Source organism: Suillus discolor (genome assembly GCF_016758755.1).
Source record: "Suillus discolor strain FC423 chromosome Unknown F5147scaffold_211, whole genome shotgun sequence".
In the NCBI taxonomy this organism is placed as follows: domain Eukaryota; kingdom Fungi; phylum Basidiomycota; class Agaricomycetes; order Boletales; family Suillaceae; genus Suillus; species Suillus discolor.
Window position 1 is genome coordinate 1 of NW_024541458.1, and position 11,170 is coordinate 11,170.

Genomic DNA, 11,170 nt, shown 5'->3' on the forward strand with positions numbered 1-11,170 from the left:
TTCTACATATTATAAGAATGGAGCAATTTCCAATATGGTGTCGACGCCATGTGCGGGCTCCACTTGAGCCTGAGTGCACACGTTATGGAATCTCTCCATCCGGCTTGATCGATTGCTTGACCCTTTCTTGCTCCATTCTTTATGGCGTGCAGAGTTCCAATGTTCCTAATCTTCAACTTACCATGGCGTCGAGCTGCACCGGCAACATCATGGGCATTGAGACAGGTGAGATTCACTGTCTCCTGCGCATCACTTTCTCTTTCAATCCGCCGAGGTCTAATTGTACACTGAACCGCAGGCAGTTTCCACTGAGAGCCGCATACGTGACGATGTTCAATGGCTCGCAGGGTCTAACTCTGCGACGGGCGGTGCTCGACCTTCACACGGATGTATTTGCGCATGGTCAGCCATAAACTGCACTATTGAGAGTGCGGAATGGTCGGGATATTAGAACATTATGGTCAGTGTCGAACAACGAAAGGGAGATGGCGAACATAGTTTACAATTGTTTGTAGTTGTAACAAATCAAAATGGACCGTCCGCAGGTGAGTGGACTGCTTGTATTATTATCATGTGCATTGCTGGACAAGTAGACGCGGGTCTAGTAGACATGGACTTTCGATCGCCCCTCCTGAGTGGCAATGTTAGTAGTGAAGATACCATTCCTACTAGTTGTGATAGTGAACTTGATCCATTTTGATGTATGTACTACTAACTCACTAGCTACTCAAGCCCATGCCATGATATGTGTTCAGCGCATTACGTTCCTCGTCAGTTAATGTTTCGAAGAGCTGGACAAACATGTTGTATGTAGACTGCTTCGTAATGACATCAAATTCGAGGGGAGAGAACGTCCAGTAGACATTTAATCCAATGCCCAGTGTGGAGTGTGCTCGTGTACGCAAGAAGGGGCCCAAGATTTTTCGTTGGGCTAAGTATCGCCAGTATTGGCGGTCATGAAACAATAAATGCTTGACAAAACTTATGATTGCTTGGTGCCCGAATGGTAGGTGAACCATCATTCCCTGCACCTAGTAACGTATCACTGAGAAATAGAAATAAAATTAAGGGGTCCCAAACACTCACGTTAATAGCTCCTTTAAGATACCTATACTCTTTGACGAGCTCCTCGATGAACAACTGAATCATTGGTGCAGTCTGGGTGTAGAGGGGAATTTGGTATCCCGGAACCACCCAAGCCCTCGTGAGCTCCTTTATATCATCTCTGAGATTTTCAAGGACCTCCGAAATTTTGATTACCCCCACCTGCCCTTCTGCTGTCACGAACCATTGGGTGCTGTTACCGGATGACAAATCTAAACTTTTTTGCGCCATTTCGACAAGTTGGTCCGGCTTGGGCAAAAACGCCCTGTTGAATATTGAGCATCTCATGGCTTCTAACATGTCATTTTCCCAGTGGTTGGGGTTGCGGCGTGGAGGACCCCTCGAGGGCCGAGTTTTTTTATAAGGCTTATGTCGAATGGGACGTGAGGAGGCGCGGGCAGTCGATATGCATGTATATGCCGTCTCATCATCGAATGAGAGTCGTTGTGAGATATTGAGATTCGGAAAGCTGCGGGAGGGTCCCACTTCCTGGTAGCTGGCCTCAGGCTGTGGTTCAGACGGGAAATGGTCAAAGAGACCATGTACCCAGCTGACCGCTGGGACTGAATTTGCAGGGAGGTTGGCCTGATCCAATGGTGGGGGTGGTAGTGGTTCAGAGTAGAAGGAATCAGCATATGAATTGGGACGGGGGCCACCTTTGTACAGGTCGGGCCAAGGATTGACATCATACAAGGGGGACTGGTGGTTTGATGGGGCAGGCTGCGGCTCGTTGTGACTGGACTGTCTGAGGGAGGCGAAAATTCCGTGGGTCATTAAGTCACGTTTGATCTGCAAATATTCGAACATTGTAGTTGAACAATTGATTATCACGACTTACTGGGTGGACTACCGTGACGTTCTGACACACTCTAGAGGACTCAGCATCGTTGGAGGAGGGATGAATCATGGGGTCCAGGTTATTGTGAGCTCTCTCCGAGTTGAGCTGCTGCTGCTGCTGCTATGTTGGATCACTAAAGCGACTCTGAGAAAACTTTAGACGAGCCTCACCATGACTCCCGCCTGGAGAGTGTTTCGAGTTTGCTCAACCTCCCGATTCAGAGTCTGTTGATGAGATCCAAATAAAGGTGGTTGAAAAGGGTAGGTCACACTAGGCGGCTGTTACGACAAACGGTCGTGTGCGACTAGGATAATCTAACAGCGACAACCATGACAGTGGTACCGAGTGCTGACAGTCGTCGGCCTTTACAGACAAGCAAAGGTTGCGTACTCGAACGTAGCTCGTGGTGGTTAACGAGGGGTTACGCTGAGATGATAGCAGGGTTTACAGACAGTGAGAGGCGTCACTGAAGGTACAAGTCGATGTCAAGCAGGTAGCTTTAGCAGGACAAGGAGTTCAAGGGTAAACCTAGTAAGATTAAAGTAAGGAACGTCTACTGTTAATCTTCGACCTTATATAAGGCTACTCTTTGTATCTAAGCTCAGCCTAAAGCTGGGTTCTAATCTGCTTATCTACATGAGTCAGAGATAGCGTCCATGAGGCGGGCTTCTATCGTGGATAGGATCCATGAGGCATCCTTCTATCAGTACATGAGGCAGCATGAGGCTTGCCTTCTATCTTGATAACATAAATAGGTCTTCTAGACCTATGTCATCATGTGTCGTCATATGCGGTCCAGACCGCTTATCTAAGCCGGCAGTTGCCGCTTATCGTCTGTCATCATCTATCGTCATCTATTGTCATAGAGCTGGTGAGACTCCGGTATCGTCTATAGCCGTGCAGTGGCAGAGGGCTGTCTGCTGGCGGGGGACTCGTGCCATGTTACTGTAACAGCGGCGCAGTGGTTAAGTCAATCATACCCAGGCGATTTGACTGCGTCAGGGATGTGTTCTGCCAGTGAGAACCTCCTTCACGATCGCCATGGCGTTCTGAGTCATCCGGAAAGTGTGACATTGTACCTGACGATGAATGTCGAGAATGACCTGTTCGTGTACTCAGCTTTGAAACGAGTCTAAGAGTGAGTAGCCTACCATGAGGTGGCCGCGCACTGATCAACCTTTCAATTGATCATCAAGGCTGACTCGGAGTGAGCCCAGACTCAACTGAAAGCATCTGAGATTGATAACTTGAACTTCTTGCAATCGATAAGGATGGCATTGACTCCGAGAGTCAATCAAGTCGGTGCTATGGGCCGTGAGTCCGAAATTCGGACAACTCGACTTTAGTACTGGTCAGCTCACTGGCAGCTTTTGAAGTTCAGAGCCTCGACGCTGCAACAATCTTAGCAATCTGCTGATGGCTTTGACATCAGAACATTTGACATTGTCACAGTCGAGGAAAGACAAATTTACCAAACTGTTGTTTGTTTAGTTACATAAGGACGGGCACATGTTCACGATATAGACCAGACCAGGCCTTAATTTTGGCCGGTTTGGACAAAGTCGTTCATTGTTGATTATCGTAAGGCTGCAGACACGCCAGTTCCCGACTTTGCCGACCATTGTAATGGTTTAGACAATTTCATACCGTATTTGCTTCTGTTTAACAGGACCAAAGTGTGACAATGTGACACTGGTTTGCCATTTCACACCCTCGACGATGCCTGCAGCAACGTCTATGCAGCTGCGAGAACGTTATCATCTGGCATCATGAAATGCATGTACCTATTGATGGAATTGTGATCCTTCGCTCGGTGACAATGACTTGAAGAATCCAGAACATCATGATGCCAGACGGTTTGTAGCATGTCACATGTCACATGTTTGTACTGAAAACATGACCAAACATATCAGCAGTGTAGTTTGGTTGTCTAAACCATTATGCAAACGACTGTATTTATTATTGATTGCGCTGAAGGTTCAACGATACAGCGAGGCACGAACAATGCTCCTGACTGTATCTATAATTGTTGTAAGGTCATGTGTTGCCTAGTCTGCTATACTTGAGACGACAAGTGCGTTCGACCCTAAAGGGGAAGCGAGTGCAGCAAGGATCTAGAGGTATGCGCTGAAAGCGCTACTGGTTGGCCAATGCGAAGCGCGGGAAAGCGCAGGTGCGTGCGAGGCGCGAGAATGCGCGAAGCGCGGGAATGCGCGTGTGTGTATGCGGAAACAAGAGAGAGTAAGAGTGAGTTTGCTTAAGTGATGATATGATGTAAGACAAGAGAAGAGAGATGCAAGGTGTAAACAAATAGATTTCTACTATGTTCTGTTAGGTGAATAGTGGGTAGTAACCAGTAAGTCCTCTGTCGTTCTGGTGGGAGAGTAAGTCAGTAAGTCATAGTATGTACTGCTGGCGCTTAAGTATGGCGCCTAAGCGCTGTCATGCGGAGCCGAAGCGCTACCGAGTAAGGTATGTAAAGATATATGTAAGTAAGGGTCCATGATAAAAATAAAGATGGAACGATAAGCAAATGTGAGAAATGGAAATATACGCACTAGGGAACTTGGTGGACAGTGGATGGATGCTTCCGGATGGCTGGCGCTATAGGGCGCTCAAGCGCGGGAAAGCGCGCGCGCATATACATCGTGAAGCGCGGGAAAGGTACGCGCGCATGGCGCGCGTTGTGCGGGAAAGCTGCGCCTCATATAGAGATAGCTGCAGGTAGCACACAGAGTGATGCTACAAGTTCGTGCCATGTACTCCCCAGTGAAAACTGCCATATTGCACAATGAGAGGCATGAGTCTCTACAGCGCCTCGGACAACTCCCCGAGTCATGCACTCCGAGCATCGATTCTTATATTGGGACCCGTTACCTCTTGTTCTCGCTGGCATTCATTGGACCGTGTGCGGGAGCACTCCAAAACCGAGCCCGCATCCGTAGCAGCCCAGTCAAGGTTTACGACCTCGACAAACCCTTCTTCATCATTGGATGCGAGTATGCATACAAAAGTGTATCGTGTATTGCTAGCACGACTCCTGAAGGACGCAAATTGGCCAGCACAGACGTGTCTGTTATGCAGGGACTTCCCGTGAGGCTAAGTTGAGGCTAAGAGAAGAGTTTCCAGCGCGGTTGTTGTAGGGTGACGCCGATCTGGGCCCTGGAAACAATGTTTGGAATTGGCATGCTGTCGGTGTCCCCAAAACGCTTTGGAACATGGTAAAAACCTGTCTCAAAGTCGGGATGCCGAAGGACAACATTCTCAATATCATCAACGCTGTCCAAAACCCGCCTCCTGACGAGAAAAGGGAACAAGATCAGGAATATGATGTTGATGATGGTGGTGTGGGTGCTGATATCTTTCGGTCGACAACAATAACCAAGTATGCATCTATCCGCCTTCTGCCTCTTGTCTGCTAATAGCACAAGTGGGATGCTATAGGCGAGTTCAGCAATGCATGGGGAGTGGACTCTAGTGCTCCAGAACCTGGCACATCAACCCAGACTCATCCCTCTATGCTTCGACCCTCGACATCTACTCTTGGTGGTGCTACACCTGACCGTCCTGCTGCATCAGTGTCCACGTCCGTACAGCCACAGCCTCAACCTCGGGCACAGGCACAGGCTCCGCCGCAGGTACAACAATTTGCTTTCGGACAGCCAGGCCCGTCTGTATTGTATGCCTATCCCGGGTACTCATATTACCATCAGCACCCCTAAAGTCAAAGTGCTCCACCTCCACCAGTTTCTCAGCCACACACACCAAGTGAGCAAAATGGACTTAAATGAGCGTATGGTTATGGAGAGACGAGTGAAGTTGCGATCCTAGAGCCCTCGCAGAAGCGAACTCGACACTGCTGCAAGGGCGGACATGTTTTGTATGAATGCGTGTCAGGATTGTGGGAAGATAGACTGCAAGGGCCGGAACAGCAGACGTCCAGACAAGGTATACTCGGAAGCGTGGAATTAGGTGTAGGAGTGTGCTGGTATCGCGGGTTGTACGACGAGAAATACAATACAAAACCACTCCTTGCCTACTCTGATACTATTCCGGTCTGTTCTAAATCTCGTTTCCGCAGTGTGAGTGATGGCATTGTGACTTCTGTTTACTACTGCGACTTCGACTTATCTCCGAGTCAGGCTTGGCATATCAATTGTACTATTGTCGGGTGTCACTACTACTAGTAACTGCCGAGCCTACTAGTAGTTCGGCTTTATTGCCTCACCCAGTTTTTGAGTGATTGTTATCATGGTGCGCTGCATCGCAAATCCATTTCGTTCATCAGAAGCCATCACTACTACTAACTCTAACAGAGGAACCTCAGGGATCGACATTATGACCAGGTTTGTTTTGGTGAATACTCAAACTATCTAGCTGTACCGTGACTAGGACGGGACCCCCACCCTCGAAACGTCCGCTGGGTAGGAGCGTGGATTTAAACTCCACTGGGAGTGCTGTGTCCCAAACTTTGGCCCGCATTTGACTCAGACGTTCAGGCTTTCTCAGACAGGCCAAATCTCTCAGGTCATGCTGGCGGTCACGGTGTTATGCTATTAGAGTTATCAAATTCCCAACCGTCCCTTACTATGCTAAGTCGGACGCTGATCCGAGTTGGTCCCGATGGCCGGGGATGCGAACATTGTTTGCCCTAGTATATTCACCTCCGAGACAGTCACAGTGAGTTCTTTCTCTGCTGAGATATGTCCGGATGAATCTGTTGACTTTCAGAATATCATCAACATGTGACTAGTCGTCACGGTGGGTCAGCGTTTGTCGCGACTCACAACTTAAATAGGTGACCAGAGTGCGTTGTCACATAGATCAAATTTCCCGCCATGTCTGAACTGCGGTCTAGTAGCAGTCAAGTTCCTGAAAATTTCTCTCCAAACATATCTTCAAGAACTCGTGCAAAGCAGCGCTCTCAGGCTCTGCGAGTGCAAAATGCAGCCTTTCTACTCAGAGTGCGCTCGGAGCTCCCTGATGTCAACGACCAGGACTTGGACATGTCAAACCACATGCGTGCAGCTGAATGTTTCTATGATGGCATGGCAGACTCCCAGGCAATCGAAGGATTCTCCACACAACCGCAGCAGTTCCAGGAGCTCGAGAAAGGTAATTTGAAAGTTTGTCTCCAGCTGAGTCGGTGAGGATACTTATGTCGTGCTAGTCAAGTTCAGGATATCACTACACACCATGGATAGCAACCAAAGTGTGACCTGTGTGGACCAGTCATACTCCGAATCGGATTGTCGCCTAGACATCTTCGACCGCATCAAGGCTACGATGGATGTTCCAACCACATATGAACACTTGGCCTGGCGTTTATCTGTTGCCCGCCACAAGGACCCACCCCATCGCCTTCTGACATCACATGATATAGATGATGCGTTCAAAGTGGTGCGAACAGAACAGGGCTCTGGCAGGCGGAAGAAGAAAGTTGTGATTGAAATTATCAACACCGTATGTGATTTGATATTTGCAAGTGATTTGTACGAATTAATTTGTAGATGCCTACACTGAAAGAAAGGCCGGTGAAACGCAGCCCCGAATCTTCTGCGGCAGACGAGCAGAGCCTGTCATCAGATTGGACACGTGTCCAGGGACAAACTCTCTCGCTGCTCCAGAGGACCACCACCGAGATTATCTCTCCTATCATCCACAATCACATCCACGTTTCACCCACCATCAGCGACACGGTAATCTCTGAAGGAAGACAACAAGGAGAATACCCGATCATGAGGCCCCAGCCACTCAAAAGGACATATGCCCTTTACATGGAAAGTGATGAAGAATCTAGCGATGACAAACCACCGCAAATCATCAAGGACTTCCTTACCAGTGTCCATTCTCGCTATTCTGCAATGAACCTCTTACAATACGCCAGTAAACTGAAGTATCGTGGCATATTGTATTTGCCAACCACAGCTGGGTTTGATGTTGGATTCTACCAGAACAAGGTCAGTATGCCAGAGGGCACTGCACTTACCTTTCATAGCTGTGTTTACAAAGCTTACATGAGGGCGGAACGTGCGAAGGGAAGAAGGAAGACTAAAGGGAAAAAGAAGGCACGAGCCCAGCCACATGATGACGGCTCAGAGGACGAGTAACATAGTGACTACTCTCCCCACCTATGGCATGACCATATAGTCGCTACTACTGTTGCATATTCTGACCGGAACAGAGCCAAGTTGTTTCGTTTCTCCTCCCCCTTGTTTACACCCTTACTTCTTAGGTTCTCCCCAATTCAAGTTACTTCACCATTGAAGTTACATTACATAGCTTTATGAAATTACAAGACGAGCTGGCTGATACCATGTACCATCCAGCAATGTCATGCAGATATTTTCCCAACAACAAGTCTGGATTAGAAATATCTTTTTCTTACAAAAAATTCTGTGGGAAACGTTATGTCAGCTTGCATCCATGTGACATCTGTCTGTGTCATTCATGTACACATATCTTTCTGTATTTCTTTGTTAGCTCACCAGGTTATTGGCATTGCATGGGTGTTGGAATGCAAGAAATGTGGGGACAAGGGAGGCTGTTTGAGCGATGAGATGGGCTTAGGGAAGATGGTGCAGATAATCTCGGTGGTCGTCGCCAACCCCTCCAATGACCCTATATGCAAGACGAACCTTATCGTTGCTCCGTTGGCCTTACTGGACCAAGGGAAGCTTAAGATCGAGATGAAGATCACCAACAATTTGAAGTGTCTAGATTACCATGGTACGTTCAGAATTGTATATGAGTTTCGATTGAATTCAAGTCTCACGTTCTCTTCTATTGAGGCTCCAACAAACCTCGCAAGAAGACCGACTTGATGAGATATGACATCGTATTAACTACTTATCATGTGCGTTTGAGTGTGATATCTTTCATCGATTACTGACTCTGGTAGACTCTTGCACTGGAATGGCCAGATGTGGAGGCGGAAGAAAAAGCCAAGCAGAACGGCTTTGAACATCGTAAGTACTACTAAGTTTGAACTCGGCTCAATTTTGGTCGCTAATTGACCTAGCACCTGTAACTCGGGTCACAACTTGAAGCATTGGCGCGTGACCCCTCCGCTATCGAGTTTTTGGACTGTAGTAGTAATCCCAACTGAAAGTGAGCAGGAAATGCTCGCTTCAGTGTCACCGGGATCGGTTTGCAACTAGCGAACAGCCACTAAAAAGGCTCGGGAGCGGCTGCTCGTTTCGCGTACCGGTGTTAATCGTGTTGATCCGAACCACGTCAAAACTCACGAAGACTAACTTTTGGCCATACTCAGGTTAAACATTATATATAAGACGACCTCACAAGCCTCGTGCTCTCCCACTTTTTTGCACTTCTACCTCGTCTTTGGGCCGATATGCCAACATCTGATATCAACTCGGGACAGTGCCCTACTCCGGACGTCTCACTCTGTGTCCAAACCTCTCCGCATGCTAGGGCGAAGCGAAAGATCGCCGCTCTGATGGATGAAATTGAAATCTTGAAGCAGGACAAGGCAATAAAGCAAAGGTGCGAGGCATGTTCTCGCTCACAGTAGTATTAATACCTTGCTACAGAAAGACAACCTATTATGTTTTACAGGGACGGGCAATCTGTCGCATCGTTGCCCTTTACACCCCTATAGAAGATTTGATCACCGAAAACGACAGGCGGTGTGAAGATTGCGAGCCTAGCAGCAGCCCCACTACAGAGTAACTATTCATGTTCATATCACCATGTTTAATTATAAAATGGAACAGGCAAGACCGTCTCCAACGCGGTTACATCGAGCTCATCAAGGCACTACCATGGCTTCACGATAAGCTAGCATGTCTTGATCACGAGGAGTCAGACGACATGCTCAGAAAGGTTTTTCCCAACGTCTTTATCACACTTTTCGCTCATTCTTGATATAGCTCAAGCGAGGTGCAGACTCTGCTCGTGGCGACGACATGGGAACCCTTAAGGAGCTTGTTGCTTCATGGGTAAATATCGAGTGCCATCCGACCACACTCATCAGGACCGACGACAAACACCATCGAGGTTTCGTCAACGATGCATGTGGTCAACTACTCTGCCCGGCGGAATGGCATTGGGAGGACTCAGCGTATGTAATGATCATTGTCACTCACATGTTGCTGACATTTTGTTTAGCGTCAAGGCTGGCATTCGTGACCGTACAACTTCTTTCATCGTGTCTGAAAACTTGTGGCCAACATTCATGTATGAGAATTATGAAGCTGACGCTAAGAATTTGGAACGCGGGCTCATGAAGTCGAAGTTATTGGTTATGGTGAGTGACCTAATTCTTGCAACTGATTCACAACTCATTGTATTGAAGGGGTTCAAGGCCATTTTCACATCCCCTTCCTCGGCCAACAAAGTGGATGGTGATGGCGATGGCGCCAATATCATTAAGAATTGCAGGCGCGCCCGGAGACGGTCAGATCAAGCCAAGGTCAAGACGTGCATTGCCTCTATTATAGGCATGAGGAAGGTGATGCCTCGCGCGATTGCGTATACTGCTTGTCAGGTCAGTAGCATCAATACTTTGTTCTAATTGTGAAACTGAAATCTTCAGATTCAATTCGCGCTTTCCAATATCACTTCCTGGCATACTGTAGACGGGGATTTTGACTACCTGGTTTTCTGGAACAACATCGTAGACTTTTTTGAAGCCCCCCCGGGTGCAGCTGCGCGATTGAGGATGAGTCAACTTCTCGAGTGGTGGACTAGGTAAGCTATCAGTGTCAGTGATTCGTTCTATTAGCTAAATTAGTCCTGTGCAGGAAAGTTTTCGGAAGAAACCATCGAGAGGACTTGACGCCAGACGTCATTTCCAAAATGTCTGTCAATGCTCTCGCTGCTCAGAGACAGCAGATGGAGGACACCGCATTCGACTCCGACTAGATGCTTTCCATTTTTTCCTGCTCGTCCTCCTTGTGTGATGCACTCGCTATAGCCTTATATTACCCATAATTATGATATGTCGTGTCTTCGTATCAGATGAATTTGATTTTGCCAATATGCGTCAATTTATTCCCTGGTCCTATCTAAGTCAATGAAAATGTCTGGTACTGCTCGGAAGTACCTCGAAGAGAGGGTCTCTAGAAGGGTTGCTTTCTCTAATCGATAGCAATTCATTATCGCGATTCATGAGAATGATCTGGTTTCAGTTGGTAGATTGGCCTCATTGTGATTGATAGGCTAGTTCTGGAAAATGCAGTGATACTGTGGTGAGCTCTGCATTAT

General features: G+C 47.7%; 4 protein-coding genes across 4 annotated transcripts; 3 read left to right on the plus strand and 1 right to left on the minus strand.

Annotated features, from left to right (window-relative positions):
- Positions 1 to 601: 601 nt before the first annotated feature.
- On the minus strand, positions 602 to 1,911 carry F5147DRAFT_782421 (uncharacterized protein; the record flags this gene model as incomplete). Its single annotated transcript, XM_041442756.1, has 3 exons — positions 602 to 668; positions 721 to 1,031; positions 1,087 to 1,911. 3 exons carry the CDS (start codon positions 1,909 to 1,911, stop codon positions 602 to 604), a joined length of 1,203 nt encoding a protein of 400 aa, XP_041284528.1.
- A 3,249-nt stretch (positions 1,912 to 5,160) lies between these two features.
- Positions 5,161 to 5,914, plus strand: F5147DRAFT_748791 (uncharacterized protein; the record flags this gene model as incomplete). The annotated part of the gene is made up of 6 exons (XM_041440107.1): positions 5,161 to 5,289; positions 5,368 to 5,580; positions 5,605 to 5,636; positions 5,667 to 5,710; positions 5,735 to 5,817; positions 5,840 to 5,914. The coding sequence occupies 6 exons, from the start codon at positions 5,161 to 5,163 to the stop codon at positions 5,912 to 5,914; spliced, it is 576 nt and encodes a 191-aa protein (XP_041284529.1).
- Positions 5,915 to 6,780: 866 nt separating this feature from the next.
- Positions 6,781 to 9,198, plus strand: F5147DRAFT_659785 (SNF2 family N-terminal domain-containing protein; the record flags this gene model as incomplete). The annotated part of the gene is made up of 7 exons (XM_041434625.1): positions 6,781 to 7,057; positions 7,113 to 7,405; positions 7,453 to 7,902; positions 8,434 to 8,671; positions 8,734 to 8,798; positions 8,844 to 8,910; positions 9,110 to 9,198. The coding sequence occupies 7 exons, from the start codon at positions 6,781 to 6,783 to the stop codon at positions 9,196 to 9,198; spliced, it is 1,479 nt and encodes a 492-aa protein (XP_041284530.1).
- A 98-nt stretch (positions 9,199 to 9,296) lies between these two features.
- On the plus strand, positions 9,297 to 10,828 carry F5147DRAFT_659786 (uncharacterized protein; the record flags this gene model as incomplete). Its single annotated transcript, XM_041434626.1, has 8 exons — positions 9,297 to 9,448; positions 9,496 to 9,630; positions 9,679 to 9,787; positions 9,835 to 10,025; positions 10,073 to 10,211; positions 10,260 to 10,451; positions 10,500 to 10,654; positions 10,708 to 10,828. 8 exons carry the CDS (start codon positions 9,297 to 9,299, stop codon positions 10,826 to 10,828), a joined length of 1,194 nt encoding a protein of 397 aa, XP_041284531.1.
- Between the last annotated feature and the right edge of the window lie 342 nt (positions 10,829 to 11,170).